Raw genomic sequence first — 25,808 nt, 5'->3', positions numbered from 1 at the left:
AGAACTGAAGTTGAAGATCCCTTTCAAAAAATTCAGGGCCAGCAGGCTGCCTCCACCGAAAAGTCTTCGCCTCAGTCTCTTTCCCTTCACACTGTAGTGTTTTCTCCATGCAAACTTAGCATGGCAGTTATATGTTCTCTCTAAAATCCTCAAGTTCATTTCTTTACCTTCATATAGTTTTAGGGGATCTTCCAGGTTTTGTTTGTTATTTTTTTCTTTACTCGTATTCATCCCCCATCACCTCTCTTATTGCTTTCCTCCATTTGTTGAACCACTTTCCTAATAATAACCATTTATTTTTATGTCATATACATGTACAAATATGTGTAAATATGTATTTCTGAATATGAAAGAAAATACATGATACTCATCTCCATGAGTCTGGTTTATATGACTTAACTTAAAATATCATGTTCTATCCATTTTCCTGCAAATGACATATTTTACTTTTCTTTATGGTGGGTTTAATCTCTCTCTCTCTCCCTCTCTGTCTCTCTCTGTGTCTCTCTTTCTTTCTCTCTCTCTCTGTCTGTCTGTCCATCTCTCTCTCTTTGTGTGTTTATGTGTGTGCATGCATGTGTTTGTGTGTGCATGTGTGTGTGTGTGTGTGTGTGTGTGTAATTTTCTTTCTCCATTCATCTGCTGGTAGACATTTCCTGGCTATTGCAAATAGTGCAGCAATGTATATGAATGTGCAAGTAATTCTTCAGCATGCTGCCAAATTACAGGTGTATATTCAATAGCAAAACATCTGGGTCATATATATGATAGCTCTATTTAGCGTTTTGTAGTTAGGGATTGGTACTCCCAACCCTACATCCTCACCAACATCTGTCATTATCTATTTTCTTACTGATAACCATTCTGATAGGAATCAGGTGGAAATGTTTCCATATGATCCAACTGTAGAATATTTTCTTAGTTAATGATTAATGAGGGAGGGGCCAGCATATTGTGCGTGGAGCCACCATGAGCTGGTGATCATGGATTCTATAAAAATGAGACTAAGAAAGCCATGATGAGCAAACCAGCAAGCAGCATCCCTCCATGTCCTCTGCACCACACCCACTCCTGCCTCCAGGTTCCTGCCTTCTTTGAGTTCTTGTCCTGACTTCCTTCAATAATAAACAGTGATATGGAAGTGTAAGCCAAATAACTCCCCGAATTGGTTTTGTCATAATGTTTCTTCACAGCAATAGGAACTATAAGTAGGACAGATGAATACTCAGAAATGTTTCTTCACTTTCTGCCTGCTGGCTTCTACACTCTTATTCATTGTTTGGATTTCTTTACAGGGTAGAAACCTTTTTAGTATTAAACTTCTAATTAGTTTTATGATAATTCCTTACAATGTTTTTTGATCATATTCATTCTGTAACTTCTCCCAGATACATTCTCCAACCTGACCAACCAAACTTTGTGTCCTTCTTTTAACCCATCAAATCCAAATTTTTAACCAATCAAAATCCATATCCTTATAGATGAGTGGGCATCCATCTACTTGAGTGTAGTTGGCAGCTCGACCTCCCTCTCCCTGCAACTGTGAATTGTTAATAGAAGACTGAAGATGGGTTAAAGGAAATTCATGAATGCCGAATAAAGAATGAACAGATATTTATTTGGGGAACACTCACACAATGATCGCAAATAACCACCCTGGTCCTCTGCTCCTTGAGACACAATGTGTCCCTCAGAATGCTCTGACCACAACCCAAGAGAGAGCATGAATGACCCCCCCTTACTTATAAGGGATCATATCTGAACACTGAAACCTCACGTTAAGGTGTGGCTATTACATCAAATCTATTGACGGAACAAGGTTCAACTACAGTAGACTATTTTATTCATGAGAATATTGGTGAATTCTTGGTACTATTTCCTTAGCTATTCAAAACATCCTTGCCTATACATGTCTCCTGAAATGTTTTCTCCATGTAATCCTCATTTCTGGTTGCTCTTTCATTTGACTTTGCAATAGCAGTTAGCCAATGTGTTATTTCCCTGTCCAGATTTTTTTCTAATGAAATAATTCACTCCAAAACTGTCATTGGTTCAAAATTAGTAGGAAGTCTAGGGATAATATTTAAGAAGTTACTGTTTTAAAATTACCGAACTGGATCATGCTTTGGGAAGAATGTTTCATAGTTTTCAGTTATCTAGAATAGTATGATAATAAGCAGCATTTTAAGACGGCAAAGAGCCAATTCTATATAACTGCAAAAAATCAAGAAACTTTATCCTTTTACTCTTTTTTGTAAGAGAAAGCATTTTAATACCACCTGAAACTTTATTATAAACATACTCAAAATGTCAGATCAATCAGTATCTCATTAGTGTGCCAAAATATGCAAGAATGCTAGATATTCCTAAGGAGGTATTGATATACAATTCCAAACCTTAAAGTACTAGTTTCACAGTACTCTGCTGAAGATATTGCCCAGTTTCATCTTTTGCCTATAAAGCCCTACTCTAATGTTGCCATTCTTTAACTGTCTTTCCAGTATAAATCATGATGTCATTTTTGCTCAAAGGAAGATGTTCTTCACTATTTGCATGTTGTTTGTTTTTATTTATCATATGTGTGTATGTTGGTACCTGTGTAGCTTGGTATAATAATATAGAAATCTTTTGGTCAGTACCTACTAGGGAGGCATATGGGTATTCTCTGTGGAGGAACAGCTCCACTCTCACCTATGCATTCAACAGAAACACTGCAAATGCTCACCAAGAGCCATAAGCTAGAATATTCATCCCAAGCTGGTAACAACCCGATGTCTATTGGCAGGCAGAAAGGAAAAGAGCCATGTTTTATTCATACAATGGAATACCTCTTAGCAGTAAATATGAAGTATAATTCCATGCCACAACATGTAGTATGGATGAAAAAAAGCCTGAGAAAGGAGATAGTTTACTATGTGCTGTGTGATTCTATTGAACTAAAGCTCAGAGTCAGACCAGCAAGCTAATGGAACTGGAAGTCAGGATGTGGTAACATCTGGAATTTGTGACCTATATGACTCAGAAGGTCATTAGATGATGATGACAACTCTGAAAAATGCATTGATGTGTTTGATTACTACTTCACCACTTACCTGCTTGGGTACTAGATTGCAATAAAGCTTAAATTACAGAACTAAGGCAAGTTAAAAGAACACCCATCTTTTTCATGATGGAGAACTAGTAGCATAGCATTCAGCAAGTATACTACAAATGTTAATTCTGACATATTGATCATAAAATAACCATGTAGGGCTACCCAACAACAGGCCTGGTCCTGTGATTGGGACTGTTTTTGGCAAATAGAATACTTATTTGCATTAGACAATCTCTGTAACTTACATATGAAAAACCAGGTCTTCCCAGATCAAGTATCCCATGGCAAACATAAGAAGGTGGAGTTCTAACTACAGATGATGAATTACCTGAGTACAGTTCATGCCTATAAGCTTGCTTGCCCAAAGGAGACATTGAAGGCTCCAGAAAGAGCTGCCTGGTGGGATTTATAGAGACTGAGAAGGTAATTTGTAACGATAGCATCTTTCCACTTCTGTTTAGTCTTAACTTGGAGAAATTTTAAAGAGATGCTGGAGACTGGGGTGAGCTGTTTGTATGCAGAATGTTGTCTGCCTCAATTGCACTCTTGAATTTTGGCTGACTGCCCAGTCTTTTGTAGGAGTCCAAATAGAATGTGTGTGTTTTTCAAAGAAAAATTTTAGATTTTACAAAAGGACTTAAGTGTTATTGCTCCCCAAGGAGAAATTTGAGGCAGGTTATTTTTTCTTTTGGAGAAGGCCAGAAGAAATAGTTTAGTGTTTAAAAAGAGTCGCTCAAATAATTGGTTGACATATTGAGTTAAATTCATCTCCTCCCATGTATTCAAGTCAAGGGTTATAAAAGAAAGAACAACATTAAATTCTAAAAATGAATGAGAGGGATGTAATAACCCAGGCATTAGACTGATTGATTGCCCCTCTTAAAAATAACACTTCCATAAACTAAAATTAAGTAACTGTAAATAAATCTACTCAGTATAAAAGTTTGTGTATATGTGTAATATTTGCTAACATTTAGATTATTCAAAATCTTTTATTTAAAAACATAACACCATTTTCTTACTGAGACTGTCTGTATATTACATAACCATTAATACACACATTTTATATATACATATATATATATATATACATATATTATAGTGATAGGTAGACATGCATATGATTTTTAGAACTGCTATCCTTGAAGCTACCTGGAAAGTGATGAGAAGTAACTGAAGGTGATTGTTTCTTAGACACTCAGATTTACATGATCTTCATTCAGCCTCTCAGATCAGTTAAGGCATCTCAACGGACCATGTATTCAAAGGCATACAATTAGTTTAGGAGAAAACTGAATAGTTAATTTTCTTGTGAATATTGTCCTCTAGTAGTAGTAGGTAAAGGGACAGTTGTTCAGCTGCTTGGATCATAGTGTTTGGGTTACTGTTGTTTCCAAGGACATCTCATTAGAAAACAGTTGCTTCTCTTTCCATCATGGTCCTGAGAATGAAATGGATTTGGTTCAATTGGGAATGTTGTAGCAGTGATCCTATTGCTAAGTTCCTATGCTCTAAGGCTAAGTGAAATTTTTGTTTTGTGGACCAAAGCATTTGGATAATTTTATCTTCAGTTACTCTGTCTGTGGATGGCCTTTCAGAGTAGAATTGTAGGGACTTACGTCTTAATTTATGATGACAGAGTTGCACAGGGCAGAATGTACAAATAGGTCTCACAAATACCAAAGCACAGAACTCAGAGTTATCAAGTTGCCCTTTGGAAAGGGATTTCATAGATTATACTGTTTCAGTGGGCATTCAAATTGAGGTTGACTCCTGAAATCTGAAGAGATTAGCCAGCAAGTGGGAAGTAGCATCCATTGAATTCCTTTGTGGGAGACCATTTAATACATTTCATAACCAAAATGGTGGCGCTGAGGTAACAAAGGCTCTGTGATTTAGTTTTCTGAATAAATTCTGTATTATTTCTGAAGGGACATAATTCTGATTTTAGAGGGTTTTTCTTTTGAACCACCACATCCCAGTATCTGAAACAGAGTTGCTAGCTATCTGTAATGATCAAGGTATATGTGCGTCCATCAAGTCTGAGCCCAAGAAATGCTTCTGTTGTAATCATCACCAGCCTACTCTGAGGAACAATTGCCGTAGTTGCAGTTAATTCTTTTCCAAGCTCATTATAGATTTTTTGGAGCTGTAAACACTAATGGTATTTGTTTCCTTCTCCTGTAGTCATAGTTAAGAAAAGTGTTCAACAAATATTCTGCAGGTTATTGCTATTCAGTAGGAAGGGGATCAACCTTCTGAGTAAGATTAATTTGGCAGGTCTTTTTTTGAGGAGAATGTTATTTGGGAAACATAACAAAACAAGTAAGATAGGTCTTCTAGCAAAGGTGCTAGTAAGAAGACTGCGGAGACTCTTACAAGAGTGTGGTAATGTGAGTCAGGGACTGTCCCTCCAGCAACTCCAGAGATGCTCTTCGGAGTTATGGTAGTCAAGGAGAAATGGAAGAAGTAGAAGGGAAGAGAAGTGATCTATGCAATGGTGGGAGAAGTGCATGATAAGCAGAGAAATTTCCTCTTGTAAACAAGGAATCTTGGTTACATTGTGACCTTGAATTGCAGAGTGTAAAAAGCTAAGAAGGTGCATGGCTGCACTGTGGAATATTCAGAGCATAGTGAGGATGCTATGCATATTGAGTTAGTTATAGAAAGTGAGCTGGATTTCTAAATACCTACCCCCCAGAATCTTGACTCGTCTGGACACACACAAACACACACAAACACATGGCCTTCCTCTAAAGTCATAGCCTATTAAAAACTTAATCACATAAAAATACATTTTAGAAAACAAATTTGGTTCTTGTAAGTGTCCTACGGTTTAAATGACAAGGTAGAATCATAGGACTCCAGGGATTAAGTAAGGACATGTGTGCGTTCCTATCTTCTGCTTTTCTAGTCTCAAAGCACATTGCTCATTAGAAAGTTCAATCCAGCACAGATAAGTAGCAAGCCTGGCTCAACACCAAGGGACCAACAGGAATTCAAAAGTAGAATGAGAGTTTCAAGGAAAAAAGGAAGCAAGAAAAAGCTTAAAACACCATCCAGTGAAGAAAAGACTCCGTCAAATGGTTGAGATTTGAAATGTAAATGTCACAAAAGAGCATTGTGTTTCATGTGGTTGATTGTGATTGTTCTAGAAGAAATGTGGCTAGGGGTGTTTGATTTGATTAAGTCTGATATAAACAATTGAGATGTTCATAGAAGTGAATATATGGAAGATAGAATCTTTTCTTGGGAACTGTAAAGCCCAAAGTAGGCAAAACAGAGAATAAAGGAAAGCAGCTGTCCTTTCACTTTTTAAATCTGAGAATCGGTGAACATTTCAGTAAAGGGCCAGATCCTGTAAATTTTCTGGGCCATTTAATGACTCCCTAACAGCTGCTCAGCACTCCCAGATTGAGGAGAAAGCAGGACAGACAAATACTTAACTGGATGGGCAGGATTGTGTTCTAAGAAGTCTTTATTATAGGGGCAAGAATTTGAATTTCAAATAGTTTTCACACGTCATGTAATAACAGTCCTTTGATTTTTTTTCCAATCCATTTGAAAAATGAACTCATTCCTGTGCTAAATTTGAGACAAACATCTCCCCATAAGTTTGTTCTTTCAGAGACTCCTGGTTGAAAAACAACATCCTTGCCCTTTTAAGTTTGGGAGAATTTATTGAATGATGATTCCCTCCCCCCTCCGTTGGTATTTTCCTAGGTTTCTCTCAAATGCTTTTTGTGCCTGTGACACTTTCCAACACCAGTCGTCATGCATTTATGAAGCACTCACCATGAACTGAAATGCTCAGGGCAGACGTCAGAGGAAAAGAAAACATTAGCAATAGGACGTGGTACAGAAGCTCCTCTATTTATGGAATTTCAACTCGTGCACTTTCCTAGATACAAACAAAAGCAGACTCTGGAGCAAAGCCCTCTGGCTCACTCCTTACCACCCAAATATGCTTCAAGAGCTTCTGAGAGCTCTTTTATTTCTACTCCCTCATGGTTTTGATTTCTCACTTATTCAATCCATCAGATATTTACTGCATTACTGTTAAACCTCATCTTGTGTGATACCCTCATGGGACATGAGAAGGGGAAAAAGTACAATAAGAAGTAGCAGAATGTGGAAACAACTTGTAAAAATTGAGGTATCACAGAAAACCTGTCACAGTCTGTTAACAGAACAGTTTTCAGGGTAAAGATGCTGTCATGTAACTTGTGAGAAGGCACATGCTTCTGGGAAAAGGGCTTCTAGAGAGAATTTATATGTACCTGGTAGTGTTTTAAGTATGCATTTAAAAGTATATGTGTTTATTGAATTATAAGGAGGTTACATCCCAATAAATCCATCATATATTGAAAATGCCACAAGTCAAATACAGATTTATGTGTGCAATATATTTAACCTGCTAGCCCCTCTAGCTAAGGAACATGCTACACGGTGCAGTAATTCTTGTTCCTTCCCATGACAGCAAGACTGACCAGGGGCCCTTGCTGGCCGCTGCTGGCTGACCTTAAGAATGTTTTGTTCTATCTATTTCAAGTAAGGAAAAGTCTTTGAAGCTGAACAGATTATTTCTATTTAATGTGTATCACACACACACACACACTCTAGATACAACTTTCTCAATCTTTATAACGTTGCTTACATGTATGTCTTCAGGGCTGGCCATTTAGCACTGGACTAATCGGCGTGTTATTCCCTGAGGAAGACTATTTCTCCCGCTCTCAGCATTCCACAGTTGTGTATATTTCTTTGTTGGGTTGAGGCCTCATAGTATGCCATCATGTTGGCAGAGGTGTTGGTGCCATCCCTGTTCACGTTTGAACGAGAATGAAGCAGGAAAACAGCAAGTCAAACAATCGCAAATTAAGGACCATCTGTACTTATACAACATATACCATATACCCACACTGCCCCACCACATACACCAACGCTACTACATCTGTGTTGTGCAGCTTCTGTGAATAGCATTTGAACTTTTGCAAAGGATTCCTATGGTGTTCAGAAACAGTTTTCTTGTACACAGAAGGAGCAGGAAACGTGTGGGAGTTTCTAGATATACATGCATCAAACACTATCTTAAACGCCACCAAAATAATGTTAGGCTAGGAACAGAGCTCACTGGTGGAGTGTTCGCCTGGCATGTGTGAGGCTCTGGGCTAAATTCTCAGTACCACCCCAAATGTGATGACTGACAAATTGATAAAACGGAGAGACTTTGTGTATGTGATGGGATGACCAGCAGAATACTAATAGTTTTGTTAATTCAGGAGAACTCAAGCCCGTCATAGGTATTTCTATGGGTTTGCAGCTTTGGAATCTGCCTCACGTTAAACTAAGTGGCGAAATGGTAAATAAGGTTGCTGAGGCTGCTGAGAAATGCCTGCAGTGCAAGCCAGCAGCTCTGATACTTCAGAAGATTTCCAGCCTCTGAAATGGAACAAGTGTGATGTGGGCATAGATGCCAGATAAAGCAGTCATCAGCAAGAACAACACAAACACAGAGTCCAAGCCTGAGGAGCTTGAGCCACACAATCTGGAAATGCATCTAGATGCTGCAAGCTTCTACCATGTTCAGGGCCTGGGATAGGCCCAGAATAATAAACAGCATTTTTAACAGTGTAAATATTTCAGGCCATCCTGTGCTGATCCTTTTTGGAGTTCTGCTCAAAATGCCTTAGATCTTTTTATTTGAACCAATTCCTTCCTGGGTGGGGTGGGGCTGGGGAGATGCTTTCACTGGGCCCCTTTTTTTTCACATTGGGCTTGATGTATAATCATGAAGATCTGAGTTCAGAACCCCAGCACCCATGTAAAAATCCAGGATTGACTGTGTATGCCTGTAATTTTGGTGCTGGGGAGGCAGAGACAAGCAGATCACTAGACTTCTGTGGCCAACCAGCTTAGCTGAACTGGTGAGCAATAGGTTCAGTGACAGACCCTGTGTCAAAAACCAAGTCAGAAGTAGGCCAGATGTTAACCTCTGGCTTCTACACACACAATGTGCCTGTTTCCCCGCATGCCCTCAGACATAAACATTATATATATATAAACATTATAATTATATATAATCTCTCTCTCTCTCTCTCTCTCTCTCAAACACACACACACCAATTCTCTGTGTCATTCTTCAGCTTCTAGGGAACAACACTTGAAGGTCTCCACAGGATTTTCTGTGGCTTCTGGAGCAGCTTTCCTGTATCCACAAGGAACAGGAAATTCCTGGGAGTTTCTGTCATCCTGGGACATCCCGTTGACCGTGGCTGGTGGGAGGAAAACTATTAAGTCAGAGCTCCCTGGGCTTGAAGAGGAACAAACTCTGGGATTTCTTTATACTCCAGATCTCTCCCATCAGGATCAGACTAAGTGTGGGATAACACTAGGCACCGTTACTGTAATTGGCTTCTTCCATTTCCTACATCTGTTTCTATCCTTTAAAGTTTCTCTTGGAAGCACATTTTTGAAAATCACCCCTGTGTCAGTCTTTGCCCTATCATGTTTCTGGGTAACCTAAGGAAATATGCAATGACATAAGTAAGATAAAGAAATAGCACAAGACCCTAGGAGAAGCAGCCCTTGTGTTAGCAGGGGAAGCCTACTGGGGTTGGAGTCTGGGGAAAAGTACTGAATTCTGGAAGAAGATTAGCACTGGAAGATCTATGAGAGCCACAGGAGATGAGAGAAGGTGTGCAGTGAAAGATGCCAAATGTGTTCTGCTAGAGAGCTGAGGATGATACTGGGGGATTGATCTGGGGGAATACAGAGAGAAGAGAAGGTCTACAGGCAGCCTACCTAGTTTGCTGGAAGGAACGGCATGTGGGTCAGCAGGATATGCCTTCTGGGAGGCAAAGTACTGGGAGGAAAGTTAGGAGAGGATTGACTGTGGGATCCATAGGAAATGTGGGCTTGGGGAAAGGAATATTGCAGCTGGTGTTCTGGTACAGTGTTATCTCCAAGAATTAGGAGACTGGATTTTGACAGGGGGAGGGAGTGGTAAGAGTCTTTGGTTAGTTTATCTGTTTCCCTGCTCTGCTTAGCTGGTGTGTTCCCCATGAGTCTGTAATTTTTATTTTAAACTATTGAAGATCAAAACATAGCTTCCTCCTCATAAGTCTGGATTACTGTCATGATAGTAAGATAAAAAAACTCATTTGAAACATTTGTTCTTTATAAACTTTGAGTGTGTATTTATATATAATACCTTAAAAGAATAAAACTAATTTTTCATCAGATCATTTAATTGATGTCATGATTGCTGCATATATAAATTGAATCTTATATTAAAAATAAACAATTGTTAAAATTGAAAAAAAAGAAATAGCACAAGACCTTGCATTCTGTTATCATGGAAAGAGTAAATGAAAGAATGGCTTGGGTGAAATAATAGAAACCAGTCCTCAGCCTTGGGCCACTCATGCTGGGCTGGGAAAACAGGAAAAGGGTGAAACATTGAGAGATCTTAAAGATGACAATCCACTAGGGACATTGCGCTGTAGTGCAGCATCTCCAGCTATATGTCTTCCAAGCTCAGTTTAAATATTGCCAAAGAAAAAGATAACAGTGTGTCCTGCCTTCCTTCTCTCTGTCCACATTCCTTCCTTCCACAGAATTATATGTCATGCAACTCACTCATTTAAAGTAAGCAACCATCTCTACAGTTCATTTGAGAACATTTTTTTTATATTTTATTTTCCGGTTTAAATTTAGATAAGAAACAAGGTTGCTTCACAAGTCAGTTCCAGGTCCCTCTCCCTTTCCCTTCCCTCCTCCCGTGCCCTCCCCCAGCCCCCCCCCGTTATCCCCTCATTCCCCCAGGGAGGGTGAGGCCCTCCATGGGGGTGTGCATAGTCTGTCATTTCATATAGGGCAGGGCCTAGACCCTTCCCCAAGAGTTCAGGGTGAGAGTGCACCTCACATTGTTCTATGGGAGTCCAAAGTCCGTGTGTATACTTAGGATGGGTACTGATCTGCTGCCCAAGGCTCAATAGATTACCTAGGCCTCCTCACTGACACCCAGATTCAGGGGGTCTTGATCAGTCCCATTTTATGAGCATTAAGAGAAGCATGGTACCCTAGAGCTAATTAACTTAGTAACCACTGAGTGCCCAGCCCTCAGCAGTCACAAATGAACTCTTGGTTTGTGTTTGTTTACTTGCTTGCATATTTCATATAATAGAATCCTATAGCTGTGATCTTTGCTGATGGGCTTCTTACATCAATAGCTCAAGATGTATTCAAATTGTATCATGTAGCAACACTTCATATCTTTTATGGCCAAGTAACCTTCTATTTAGTAGACAGATTTTCTTTGTCTGTTCATCAGCTGATGAACATTTGAGTTGTTCTGACTGTTGTGAATAATTCTGCTATGACAATTTATGCACCAGCTTTTATATGGATATGTGTTTTTATTTCGCTTGATTATATACTTAGAATTGATAGTGCAGATACAAAGGTTTCTTTCTTATCTACAGCCAAAACCCGAGTCTTCACAACTTCCACCCTTGGTTTTTGTCCAAGTTTCTCTAGAAAAAGGAACAAAGACGTTCCTTTCTTAAACATGACATCCATTCAAATCATTCATCATTGTCTTCACGTCCTTCTTCAACTTTTACAGATTGACTCTTTTCTGTTCTCTTAATCATTCCAATGCAGACACCGTACTTACAGGAGTAAAAAAAGGAGAGCTTTGAAGTTGTTACAGTATCTGGTATGATGTACAAAACAGCTTTCTTTTGTTCCAAAGCTAATGCTTTCACATCAGCAGCAGTGAATTAGTGGTGGATTATTTTTAATTTTCCAAGATGAGAGAAAAAAATCACTTTCTAGGCACCAAGTCTCTTCAATAGATGCTAATAGGATTTTTCCTTTGGAAAAATCATAAGGACTGGTCAATTCATACTGACATTTGTCACTTCTTAACATGTTAATATGAAAAAAATGTCTGTTCCTGACAGAGAAAAATAACATCCTAACAACTTTGAAGAGAGCATGTGACCTGAAGACAATAGGCAGAAATCTTGGTGGTGTCACAGGAAAATGAAGCCAGTTATTTAGTAGGCTCAGAGTACTACTGGACTGGGTTAAACGTAATGTTCGTTGCTTTTCAGTAGATCTGATGCTTGTTGGTTTGTCATGTGCCTAGGTATATTTTTGCATCTTTTAAAACATGATATCCAAGGCTTAGGGTAGATTCCAATGTTGTCTCATATTACCTACTTGTCCTTGCACAAGTCTCTTGACCAAGGACAAGCCTTTGTAAGCATCATTTTCTGCATCTCCTTACCATTTCTGTGCTTCTCAAACTGTGCTGTACATAGAGATCTTGTTTCAAATGTCAGTTCTGAGCTGGTGCTTAAAGTGATTCTGATCAGTGTGTTTCGAGGGCTTTTTTTCACAGTAATAATTTTAAAACCTACATCCAAATGTGTGCTGATGTCCGTGGCCCTGAAGGGCATTTTGATTACTAATTAGCCACTTCTTCTTGGACCCTTTCCTCTTGTACCATCTTCTGCTGAAATGGAAGAAATCTTCATGTAATATTTTTTCATATATACTTTGCACGGATACAAAGATACATGACAACCACAAGCAAAATAATGAAAAAATTCTAGTCTAGATCCTCATTTATTAGAACTCCTTTTACCAAAGCAATTTTTATGTAAACTAGAATTTCTCAACCTCTATGCTATGGATATTTGTGGCCAGACTGTCTTTTGCTATGTGTGTGAAGCAGTCTCATGTATTCACAATAGGATACTGAATAACATTCTTGGTATTGGCACATTAGATGCCAGGAGCAGCTCTCCCTGCTTTCAGGTGCCAACAACCCTAGCTGCTTCTCCATATTACCAAATATGCCTGGGGGGAGGGGTGTGATAATTCACTCCTGTTGGGAACCATGCTTATAAAATGTGGTCCACAACAAAAGAATTCAAGAAATCTTTGTTTCCTTTGTTTGGTTTTTGTTGTGCTACAAGGCAAGAAACTGTTCAACTGTTGGTGCTCAGACCTTGTGTGTTAAACATTCCTCAGGATTCTGGAATGCTCTGGCTCATCGTATTTGTTGGATTAATGGGCTCCAGATAGGTTAAGTGTCTTGGCAGAAGAGGGGCATTGTGTTTCATTCTCCTTGTTTTATTAGATGCCTGACAACAAAATTATGTTCTCCTTGTTATCATAAAAAGAGATCTATCATGAGATAGATTTATTGGGGTAGTACCACTACATGGGAAAATGTTTTGAAAACTATAGTCACCACAGTAACACAGTGTCACATTTGTACTACTGTTGGGCCTAGACACTAAGATATTTTTGAGTTTACAAAATTAGTTTATGCAGGGCGTTGGTGGTGCACGCCTTTAATCCCAGCACTCGGGAGGCAGAGGCAGGCAGATCTCTGTGAGTTTGAGGCCAGCCTGGTCTACAGAGCGAGTTCCAGGACAACCTCCAAAACAATACAGAGAAACCCTGTCTCAAAAAACCAAAGACCAAAACCAAACCAAAACAAAGCAAAAACAAATTTGGTTTATTTGAAGAAACAAATGGCTCTACAAATGGTCAATCAATCTGCTGGCATTCCAACAGTCTGCCATGCTGTGTGGCTCCCAGGTGTCAGTTCAGTTATACTTTTTTGCAATGTGAATGTTTATCCTTGGGTGGTACAACATGTACTTTAGGAGGAACAATGGTCTTGGGTAGGAGATATACTACTCTTATGTAGAACATCTTGAAGAGTGACTTTCTTATGGCTACGAAAGTTTTCACAACCTCAGCAATCTTGGTATTGTGGGCTGTATCATTCTTTGTGATGGGAGTTCCCTTCTCTTCTTTGGCACTTCTTCCAGCTTGTAACAGGCCATGGTATTTCTAGGCATTGCCAAATGTCCCCTTGGGAACAAAATCCTCTTCAGCTGGAATCACTGACCAAAGAGACTGGGGGAGAGATACTGGCAATTCAATGAATCAGTATGATTAGTCATAAAATATAACAATTACTTTGAAACCTGCTTGATTACTGTACAGGTTGTTTTGTGTCCAACATTCTGTTTACATTTCGACTGTACCATATATTATGTGTACACAACAACTGTCCTCTTGAATAAAACGAAAGTAATCATGTTTTCCTCAAATCAATGTAATGACGATCCTATTTGTTTTTTCCACACAACCCCTGATTCAGGTGCTCAATAAACAGTGGAATCAATATTATTTAGAGTAATCATTCTACCTCTTCTAGTGGTATCACAATCTTGGACATTCTGCAGAGTTTGGGCACTTGAGCCACAATGACAATGAAGAAAGTTTAGGATTAAAGAAAGAAATATAATACCATTGATTCTGGCTATAAATGAAAAGTCATTTTCTTTTCATCAACTTGTGTTAATTATATATACTAGCAGTTTTCATTATGACCTTTCATAAAAGTGCTTAAAAATTTTAATCATATTAACCCTTCTGCTGTCCCCTTCCCATTTCTGCTCATTTCCTTTCTCTTTCTACTACTTCCATATCTGTTTTTTTTCTACTTTTGGTTTTTCTTTCTTTGTTTCTCCTCTTGTTCCCCTTCTTTACCCAATGGGTTTAAATAGAGATTTTTTATTAGAGTATAGGTGAAGGGTTATTTAAAAGAACATCATAACACAATAAGGGGAAGTTCACAAGACAAAGAAGCCTAAGCTCTATAGTCAACAAGCATTGCTGAGAGTGGTAGAAATAGTCTTCTGCGGGGAAGAACACACCAATTGGTTATCCAATATTAACAGTCAGTCCTGGGAACATAGATACAAGAACATTAAAAGACTGAGCTTTTAGGAATGTATATTAAAGAGACAGAGGCCATGAATTTGAGAAAGTATAAGAGAAGCTACAGTAAGGTTTGGAGGGGGAAAGGGAAGGGAGAAATGATATAATTATATTATAATTTCAAAAACTAAAAATATTCTAGAAGAAGAAAAAATAAGGAAAAGAGCATAGGCAACTTATCAGTGGCTATACCACTAAAGACAATGTCTCTCCCTCTTCCAGGAACCATTAACTGCCTATAGATCCTCAGGGAGGGTTTGGGCCTCATGAGTTCCTCTCCTCTCCATGATAGGGTGTTGGCAGACAAAGTTTTGTGAAGATCATTGACAGGTAATTGAAGTTTCTGTTAGCTCAAGAGTGCAATGGCCATGCTATTTCTTGATTCTCAGGCTGCAGTTCGGAAAGTCATAGCTGGAGGGATTGTGCCCTCTCCCTTTTTGATTAATAACCCTTGAATAGAACATTTATTTTAGAATCATCTCTCTGTGGGTTCTTTTAAAGGGCATTCTCTTGGGATCCTTGGCACTGAGTAGCAATTCTTCAGAGAACATATCAGATAGCAAGTACAGTAGAACCAATGGTATCTTAATTGAATCTATTGCAATAGTCGATTTACCCCAACTCTCCGTTGCTTGCCGTCTCCCCTGTATTCTTGGGTTATTATGTTACGGTTCATAATTGACACAAAACTCTGTGTTGTTCTTTGTGCTGGTGATTGAGACCACAGACAGCACCTTGAGACTATGCCAAAGCCATGTTCCTCTCTCTAATCTCTCCCATGTGATTGCAGCTCCAGGCAATATTTTTGGGACCATCAGGAATTCTTCAGGCACTAGTCTTGGTCCCAGATCTGCCTTTAGGCTGAGGGTTAAATCTTTAACTGAGTTGTAGAAAGGAACAAGGGCCCTTTGTTCTTCTTCGAATCCCTCCTAGAGGTTTAGGATGTGAAGTAAGGAACTGGGAATATAGAGAAACTGATCATTCCTGAAGTGACACATATGGTTACAATTTGCTCTTTGAGATTGCCATCCCTCCAAGTAAGTTGAACTTAACCCAAATGAAATCTCCTCCATCTGAAGCATACCTAGTGTCTTATTTGTTCCTGCCTGTGAGTAGGTGAAATCAACAATGACATTGTTGATGCCAAGACCCCAGCAGAGATGGAAGGCCCTCCTTGAATCCCAGGATACATGATTTTGGAAAAGGGGGGCATGGAGCTACTTCCTAGCTCTCCTTCTATATCCTGGGGTTTGGTTTCTTTAATTTCATTTTTGTAGCTCTGTGAGAAAACCTAAAAGAGAGTCAACTCTAAACTATGTTCAGCCTTTATATAAACTGTGTTCAGTCTATTTATATGGCAGAGTAAATAAAGCTTTTAATTAATACAATCCATTTGGGAAACTGTAGGGCACTATCCAGTAACATTAAACTCAGGCATGCTTGCAGTCCAGCAACTCTATTTCTAGTGTCTTATCCTGTAAAAAGGCATATATGTGTGCACATGTGGGTATGTATAAAGATACTCAAGCCATGTGGTTTTCACGAGTCCTAAATTGGAATGACTATAAATGTTCATTAGTAGTCAAAACATAAACAATGGTAATCACATGCAATGAAACGCCACACAGCAATGGGTATGACAGGTTATAGTGACATTTAGCAATAAAGGTGAACCTTCAAACATAGTATTGAGCAAAAAGATACTGGATGCAATTAAACCATATATGTGTTCATGTATATATGTATATGTAAAGTTAAGAAATGACTCTAGCATTTTTGGGTATTTAGCTTCATAAAATATGGTTGCTTTGCAACAGGTGTGATTTCTTGTGTCCTCCTGCATCAAGGAACATTTGGCAATATTTGGAGACAGTTTTGGTTGTTGTAATTGGAGGAGGACAAATAATACTGGCATCTAGTGGTGAAGATAAGGGGTGCTGCTAAACATGCTATAGGACACAGGGTTACTCCACAACAAAGAATTATGAGTTCCCAAAAGTCAGTGGCACTGGATTTGAAAACTATGGTGTAAAAAGGAAGGCAGGAAATTAAGTCAATCAAAACTAGGGTAGTGTTGAGGCTGGAGAGATGGCTCAGTAGTTAAGAATATTTATTTTGAAGCACCCACATGGTAAATAACAACTGTCTGTAAGTCCAGTTCCAGGGTATCACACAACTTCTTCTGGACACCACAAGCACTGTACACACATGCTGTACAGACATACACGCAGGCAAAACACCTATACACATAAAATAAAAATAAACAAATCATAAGACATAGGAGGATGTTTTCCACTTCAGGAAGAGGGTGTGGTTATGAATTCAAGGGGATGCAAATCTGGAGTTAGCAGCACTACAATCCTTAATTTGGATGAAATCTAGAGGCAGAAATGTTCTGTAAAAATTAGTTGAGTGCCTCTCAGTCATTTTAGACTCCTCTATTGAGAATTCTCTATTTAGTTCTGTACCCCATTTTTTAATTGCATCCTTTGATGTTTTGGAGACTTGCTTCTTGAGTTCTTGGTAAATTTTGGAGATCAGCCCTCTGTCAGATGTGGGGTTAGTGAATATCTTTTCTCATTCTCTGGACTGCCTTTTTGTCTTGTTGACTGTGTCCTTTGCCTTACAGAAGCTTTTCAATTTCAGGAGGTTCCATTTATTAACTGTCAATCTCAGTGTCTGTGCTACTGGTGTTATGTTCAGGAAGCAGTCTCCTGTACCAATTCATTCAAGGGTACTTCCCAATTTCTCTTCTAAGAGGTTCAATGTGGCTGGATTTATGCTGAGGTCTTTGATCCATTTGGACTCAAGTTTTGTGCATGTCGATTGACATGGATTTATCTGCAGTCTTCTACATGCCACTATCCAGTTATGCCAGCACCATTTGCTGAAAATGCTTTCTCTTTCCCATTGTATAATTTTAGCTTCTTTGTCAAAGATCAAGTGTTCATACGTGTATCAGTTAATATCAGGGTTTTCAATTAGATTCCATTGGTGTACACATCCCTAGTCATCAGTGAAATGCAAATCAAAACAACTCTGAGATACCATCTTACTCCTATCAGAATGGCTAAAATGAAAACACCAATGACACTTTATGCTGTAGAGGATGTGGAGAAAGGGGAACACTCCTCCACTGCTGATGGGAGTGCCAACTCGTACAGCCACTTTGGAAATCAGTATGGAGATTCTTCAGGAAAATGGGAATCAGTCTATTGGGAATCAGACCCAGCAATTTCACTATTAGACATATATCCAACAGATGTACATCATACAACAAGGACGTCTGTTCCAGTATGTTCATGGCAGCATTATTTGTAATAGCCAGAACCTGGAAGCAACCTAGATGCCCCTCAACTGAAGAGTGGATAGAGAAGATGTAGTAAATTTACACAATGTAGTACAACTCAGTGGAATAAAACAATGGAATCTTGACATTTTCGGGCAAATGGACGGCACTAGAAGAAACCATCCTGAGTGAGGTAACACAATCACAAAAAGACAAACATGGTATTACTCGTTCATATGGATTTTAGACATGGATCAGGGGAGTGCCAGCCTACAATCCCACTGCCAGAGAGTCTGGAAAAGAGGAAGGACCCTAAGAGAGATATGCATGGTACCCCAGAGAAGGGGAATGAGGCAAGATCTCCTGAGAAGATTGGGAGCCAGGAAAAAGAGAGGGGGATAAAAGAAGGGGAAAGGAGGACATGGGGGAGTAGGAAGGTTGAGTCAGGGGAAGAATAGAGCAGAGCAGGATGACAGATACCATAATAGAGGGAGTCATTGTAGTTCTGAGGAGAGATCTGGCACTAGTGGGATTTCCAGAGATCTATAAGGATAATACCAAGTGGTAAACTAAGCAATAGTGGAGAGGCTACCTTAAATGCCCCTCCCTGATAATGAGTTTGACGACTACCTTATATGCCATCCTAGGACCTTCATCCAGTGACTGATGGAAGCAGAGGCAGACACCCACAGCTAAACACTGAACTGAACTCCTGGAACCCAGTAACAGAGAGGGAGGAGTGATAAGCAAATGGGTCAAGACTGGGCTGGTGAAACCCACAGAAATAGCTATCCTGAACAAGGGGAAAATGTTGGACCCCAGACTAATGGCTGAGAGGCCAGCATGGGACTGATCCAGACCCCCCTGAATGTGGGTGTCAGTGAGGAGGCCTAGGCAATCTATGGGGCCTTAGGTAGTAGAGTAGTATTTATCCCTGGCATACAAATGGACTTTGTGTGCCTATTCCACAATGAGGGATGCTCTCTCAGCCTGGACTCTTGGGGGGAAAGCCCAGGCCCTGCCATGAACCAAATGACAGACTCTGGAGATTCACCCATGGAGGGCCTCACCCTCCATGTGGAATGGAGTGGGGATTGGGTGGGAGGCTGGGGGAGCTGAGGAGCCAGGGGAGGAGGGGAGGGAGGGGGAGCTGGGATTGACTTTTGAAGCAAGCTTGTTTCTAATTTAAATAAAATAATAAAACAATTTTAAAAAGAACTAAATCTGAATTTATTGCATTTTTAAAAATTAGGTGATTGACAGCTTAAATGGTATTTTTTTCTGTTTCAAAATGATAAACTACTTTAAAGGGCTGGGTTGTCAGGATAATAGGATGGAGAGGTGGGAATATTGGATTTGGGATCAGGAATACCCTACTTAAGGAGATCCCATATAACAGTGATGGAGCTAAGCACACTCAGGTGTGTTCTTGGCTCCTTCAAAACTCCACAGTTTAATTTGCTTTCACAAATGTAATTATGGTTTTCCTGAGCATCAGTAATCAATCACCCTTGATTTTTTTACCAAATATGGAAAATTGTAATTTAATTTATAGGCCGGCAGACTCCATTTTAAGTTAAATGTTTTGGAAGACAAGATTCAGTGTTCAAGGTGCCACGATGTTTGGGGGTAGGAATGAACAGGCACTGTACTATTAACATGGCACACATATTTTCTCTCAGAGATGATGCTGTTAGAAAAACTCAGAGATTATTTTTGAGTCTCCTCTGGGGAGAATTATAAATATAGAGAAATTTATTTTTAAATGGAACCAGGCCTAGGGCTATAGCTCAGGGGAGAAAAGTAATTGCCTACCATGCATGAAGCCCTGGGTTCAATTTTAGTGTCACGATAAAAGAAGAAAAGGAATATTAGCCTAACAGCCCTTAACTAATGACTGGATTGAAGTTTGGGCCCAGCAGAAAAGTTTCTTGTTTTTCTTGTTTCCTCTTGTTTCTCCCATGATGCTAAATGATCAAATGTGAGCTTTGAAACCCTGTGCCACAAAAAGATACAGTCCAGATCACCCAGAGCAGTACCAGTACATATGGGCTGATGCATTGAATGTATGGAATAAACAACTGGGTTTGGAAAAGTGAACAATGAGGGAAGAGACTCACAATTGGAGATTCAACAGTAGACCTTGCAATGTACTTAAATAGAAATAATTTGTGAATTTAAATTATTATATATGGAACAGACCTCTTAGTGCTGTGCATCATCTTTAAGGTCCCTTTTTGTTACTTGAGCATTAAACACATGTACTGAGATTTGAATAAGCAGATGCTTTTTTTTATGAGGGGTCTTTTCTGGAGGACTAGATATTCATCTTCTTAAATGGTTGTCCTAATCCACAAAATTCTTCTGGCATGGGGTGAGGGAGCCAGCATGATTGAAAATTTCATGGCAACTTAATAATAGCACTTTAGAGAGAAATATTCTAGAAGACACAAGTCCTGTCTAAAATATATGCGCACATATCGGGAAGCACGAATTGTTTAATTTCTACATTTTCATGGTTATAATACAAGCAAATTCTGGGACAACCCAATTTTTAAAGGAGGCTTGATGAAAAGTAATAATCAAAAGACTTCCGTGAAGGGTTTTTATCAAGCAGAAACTCAATGATTCTTGTTTATAGTAGTGATAATGTAACATTCCTCACAAAAAAAGAAACGATGCTTAATTGAAACTCTGATCGTATATGACAAAAGAAAAATTCCTGAAGCTAGAGAGTGTCTTGTTTGTTTGTTTGAAACAGGGCCTCACTATGTGATCTCAAATCCATGGTCATCCTTTTGCCATAGCCTCCCAAAATCTGAGATTACAAGAGGGAGCCATTATATCCTGCTACAGAGTTCATCTGGGTAGAAAGCCGTGAAAGCAAACGTCCTTAAAGCAAGCATATCACAGTTAGTCCATCTCAAGTCTCATTTTGAAACACACATCCTCCCTAGGCTGTGGCAATTGTGAGTGTCTGAAGGGTGGGAGGTTGTAAAGTGAGCAGTAGTTCTCTACTTTCTTTGAAGACTTCCTTCTAAAGGTCATTTTCAGCAGCAGATGAGAATGAAAGTAAAAGGAGAGAACTTTAGTGTGCCATTTGCCCAGCTCTGTCTGGACATGTTTGTGCAGGAAAGCCTCTAAACTGAATGGGTTGAGTCTGTCTTCCCTTTTCGACAAAGGAGTAGGGGACTTGAGCAATGCCGACTGCAGGGAGAATGAGAGACACAGATAAACATCTGAGTGTCTTCCGCATAAGATAGGCAACATTCTGGCTGCAGATTTCTGTTTGAGAAGAGGCTTGACTTTAAATTTATTTTATATATCTTATGACAGTGTAAAGTACACACAGTAAAGGATGTAAGTGGCACCAGTCTATGGTGAAATGGCTGTTTACACACAAATATGCTCCAGTAACTGTCTTACAGGTCAAAACACAGACCATCTTTAGCACCCACAACACAGATTCCTCTGTGCTCCCTTCCTGGTCTATTCTACATTCTCCATCTCTATAATTGCTATTCTGACTTCTGTCACCATGGATCGCATCTGACTATCTGAGTATCATTCTACTGTCTACATAACCTACAGATGATTTATATGCACCATTTTACAAATGTTTGGACTATTTACATTGTGTGCAACTATGCCTGAAAACATGATGAACACTTAAATTATTCTAGATAGATGCACAAGTGGAATTGTTGGATGAGAAGGCAGGCATGCAGTCAGCTTCGGTATAACTGTACGGGTTTCCAGGGCTATTGGGAGATTATCCAGTGATGGATTCTCCAGGATTCGTGCCCCTTTGTGCTCCCATGTCCACTGTTGGTTGTAATATGTCTGTTGGTGAACGGGCCTGTCCAAATGAATTTGACAGGGGCGGCATCCTGCTTTGCTCTCCTTGCAGAGATCTGGCAGAGGGGGTTTCTACAGTTCAGTGGAGCGGGACGCTGAAGCATTACCATAAGCCACACAAATCCACTTTCCACATCACAGCTATCCATCTGGGCACCCGGATTGGTTGTGTTCATGAGTCTGGAGTCCCCACTCTGTCCCCAGAACCTCTCTCACCTCTGGCTTTGTCTGCATTTCTCTCTGAGGAAACTTGGTGACTTTTTTTTTTAATGAGGTGTTTTAAAGGACACGTTTCCATGGAGGGATTGTAGAGCAGAAGTCGATTGTATGAGTTACTGTGCAGTTCCAGTGTGTGCTAGAAAAGAGTTGATTGACCTGGCAGTGTTTGCTATTAGGGTTCCTTTTTATTTCTAAATCTTTGCAGATCTGTTTTCCCTATTGGCACTTAAGAAAACAGAAGGCAGCTCCTTGTTCAACACTGCCCCTTATCCTGCTGTGTATGCTCAGATCCAGCCGAAGTGCAAACTCACTCCTGTTCTAACAAATTCTCTAGGACTCGTTCTTCGGGCTTCCTTACACCGCCTGGCTAGTGCGAACTCCTTTAGCCGTTCTGGCCCAGCCTGCAAATCGTCTTCCTAGCATCAACACGTCCCAGAGACAGTGTCGTTCATATCCTTTTCTCGGTCGTGAGATCTCTGAGGGTCCCAGCATTTTGAGGCTTAGATCAAGGCTTTCCAAAACCCTCAACTCCCTTGAGACTGGTGGGAATCGCCTTCCAGCAACAGGCGCCCAGTTCCTTCAAAGTTAATCAAAATTAATCTCTCTTGGAAACCTAAATGCTTCTCTGCGCAGGTGTTGAAGCCCCAGCCTTAAATGTCAGGTCTAGGGGGCCGAGGGAGGTGCCAAGTGCTAGGAGGCGGGACATTGGCCAGCCTGACACCTGTCTTGGGCGACCTCAGTGGCTGCAGCCTCCAACAGCTGGCAGTGGCTACTGCCTCAGCAGGGACCCGCCAGGAGCGGAAGGAATTAAACGCCCGCCCATCTCATCAGACTTGGCCGCTCCCTCCTACCCCTCCTCCTCGCCCTCCCCCTGCTCGCTGCCTCCTCCTCCCGGTCCCCACAGGCTCTGCCTCGGGACTTGGTGCCAGCGACTCTCTGAGCCAAGCTCGGGCTCAGTGCGCACAGAGCACAGCAGGGCTGACGCCCAGGGCTTGCTCTGAGATGGCAGTGAAGTAAGGGGACCTCTGAGAGACACTGCGACCCTAGGCTGAGCTGGAGAGCCTGCTGCTCCTCCAGGCAGGGACATGGGAGACCCGTCCTACAGCGAGAAGCCGCGACTGCACTACGCGGTAAGTGAGTGTCCCGGCAGGCGCGAAGACGAAAGGGGGCGCCACTTGGCTGGCGAAGAATGGGACTATGTGGAGGTGATGGGATCCCTAGCTCTCTAGAAGTCTTTTGGTTGGGGAATCGAGTGTGCCAGGTACCTCACCCGAAAGAGGCACCTGCTCCATGCTCCTCAAAATCCCTGAGTAAAGGAGTCCATGCACTCAGTGGCCCTGTTCCCTTGGCTTGAACAGTGGTCACTGAGTCCACTACCTGTGGCTGGACCCCATAGCTACCTTGCTGCTTAGGGCTAAGATTTCAGACTTCTGGGGCTTGGCCAGTTTTGGAGCAGATATAATGGAAGGAGTAGAATTGAGCTAGATAGAAGTGAAGGGTACCCACAGACCTGGATGTGTGGCCAGCGGAGTTGCTGGAGAAATGTCTCAGGGAGCTTTGAGAGCACCGAGTTTATTCCTAGGAAAGAGTTTGTACACTTCCTTGGGAGTTTGCAAAGGGACAGAGGATTGCTAACTGTCTGCTTAATCCAGGGAGTCCTCTGTTGGACCTTTCCTTACCTCTTGGTGACCTCTCTTCTCTCTATTGACTTCAATGTCCCAAAAATATTTATTGGGTACTTATTTTGTGCTGGACATTATGTTAGGCGTTGCAGGTACCCACCGAATATATGCAATATACAGAAAGCTTCTGGAACGTGTGTCCTTTGAAGGAGTCAAGGTTTCTCGTTAATGGCTAACCAAACAGGATCCTAGATTAGGCTTTTTTTGAGAGAAAAAGAAAAGAAAGCAAGGGAGAAAAGAAAGATATTTGAGGAATGAGCACTACTTCTGAGGATCGCCAGGAGGGGAACAGGCAGTAGGTTTTGGACATTTTATTTTCAACTTTGAAGATGTGTAGTTTTGAAATGAGACATCATTATTGTTCTGTTGTCTGCTAGTTTACTGAGCTTCCTTTGACGTGCTTTTCACTGTGGAGATGGAGCACTCTTACTGCCAATTTGAAAAACTGGAGAGAAACAGACAAGACAAAGAGCTGACAAGAAAAAAATCAATATTTATAGTAAGGCAAAGGCTGTCTGGGATTCGCATTCTCCCAATCCCCTCCCTCCATTAAAACTGTAATTTTTATTCTGAGGAAGAATTTTATATGGACGGGAGTGGTAAGCTCAGAGGTCCAGGAGGTGCCTGGGTTGGTTCTGCATCAGCCACTGGGGCAAATGGAGCACCTCTTGAATGTCACTTTCTTCCACTGGGAAGGTGAGATTGACTGGTGTTCATGGAACAAGAAACATCTCTTTCTCTGGCTTAGCCAGAGTTGTTTGTGTGGAAAAGTCAAGTGAGACTTGTGCAGTTACTGAGGCTTGTTCATTTCTGCAGAGACACCGGTGGCTCTGGGATTGACCTTTTAGAGCGGTCTCAAGGCTAATTGGGTTTCTGCAATGGTTGCTATTCTGTGCCATTTGTGCTCTCTCGTCACCTGCCTTCACCATATTCTCCAGAAGCTGTGTCCTGGTGTCTTTTGGGTTGTGACTCCAAGTCGTTTTGTGCTCCTCCTTAGATAGTGGGAACCGGAGGGCAGGTGGTAACTGACTCCTTACTTAAAAATACATGTGCCCATTTAATGAATGGTTATTGTCACCATATACAAATATATTAATGCCATCCAAGAATTTTGTATTATTTTAATTCAGCTCTTTCCTAAAATGATAAATTCACAGTCAACCTCATGGTAATATTTCGTCCTAGGCTCTGAATATTTGCTGGTAAACAGCCCTTTGTACTAACGTAGGCCATCATGCACATATATTTTGTATTAAAACTGAGAAAGGTAATATTTTAGAGGGAATTTCTGAAAGACAACACCGGGGCTCTCTGAATATTTCTATATATCCTCTATAATGAGAAAGCAGTTGTGTTCCGCAGCTTTGAAACCCCCATAGGTGGGGTTTGAAGCACAACCTGTTGTTTTTCACATTAGCAAGACCCTTCAGGGCTTATGATTCGGTGTTGAACTCTGTCTACCTCAGTCATTTGTGTTTTTAATAATTTGGGGCTTGTTTTGTATTTCAGCACAAATATTCCACTTGCTTTGCTCTGTGTAGTTTGACTGCACTATGGTCTTCTGGAAAAGAATTCCCATCCATCTCTCTTTAGTACTTCTTCACTCCCGTGAAAATAAAACCCAGGGATAAATAGATAATATTCTTTCTTCAAAGCTTTCTATTTCATGTCCAAAGCAGGACTACATATACTAACAAGTGCTTACCATTTATTCACTCAAAAAATATGTGGAGTGTCTATTGTAGTTAGGTATTTGAACAATTTCCCAGACACTGGACACTTCATTCACCTCTTAAGAGCCACTTGAAACATCACTGGGAAAATGTATAAGTGATAAGAGCATCGAACA

General features: G+C 40.4%; 1 protein-coding gene across 2 annotated transcripts in view; it reads left to right on the top strand.

Annotated features, from left to right (window-relative positions):
• Arhgap6 (Rho GTPase activating protein 6) overlaps positions 1 to 25,808 on the top strand; it is a 500,327-nt gene that overhangs the window by 236,582 nt on the left and 237,937 nt on the right. The window contains exon 1 of one of the 2 annotated variants that reach the window (XM_021229555.2): positions 23,146 to 23,407. The exons of the other annotated variant lie outside the window; for it this stretch is intronic. Coding sequence (XP_021085214.1) covers positions 23,363 to 23,407 — 45 coding nt within the window. The 5' untranslated portion in view covers positions 23,146 to 23,362. Of the gene's footprint in view, positions 1 to 23,145; positions 23,408 to 25,808 lie in introns of those variants that run through there. 2 annotated transcript variants of the gene reach the window in all.

This window comes from Mesocricetus auratus, unplaced genomic scaffold (assembly GCF_017639785.1).
Source record: "Mesocricetus auratus isolate SY011 unplaced genomic scaffold, BCM_Maur_2.0 Super-Scaffold_100003, whole genome shotgun sequence".
Lineage (NCBI taxonomy): Eukaryota > Metazoa > Chordata > Mammalia > Rodentia > Cricetidae > Mesocricetus > Mesocricetus auratus.
This window is presented reverse-complemented; position numbering and strand designations above follow the sequence as displayed.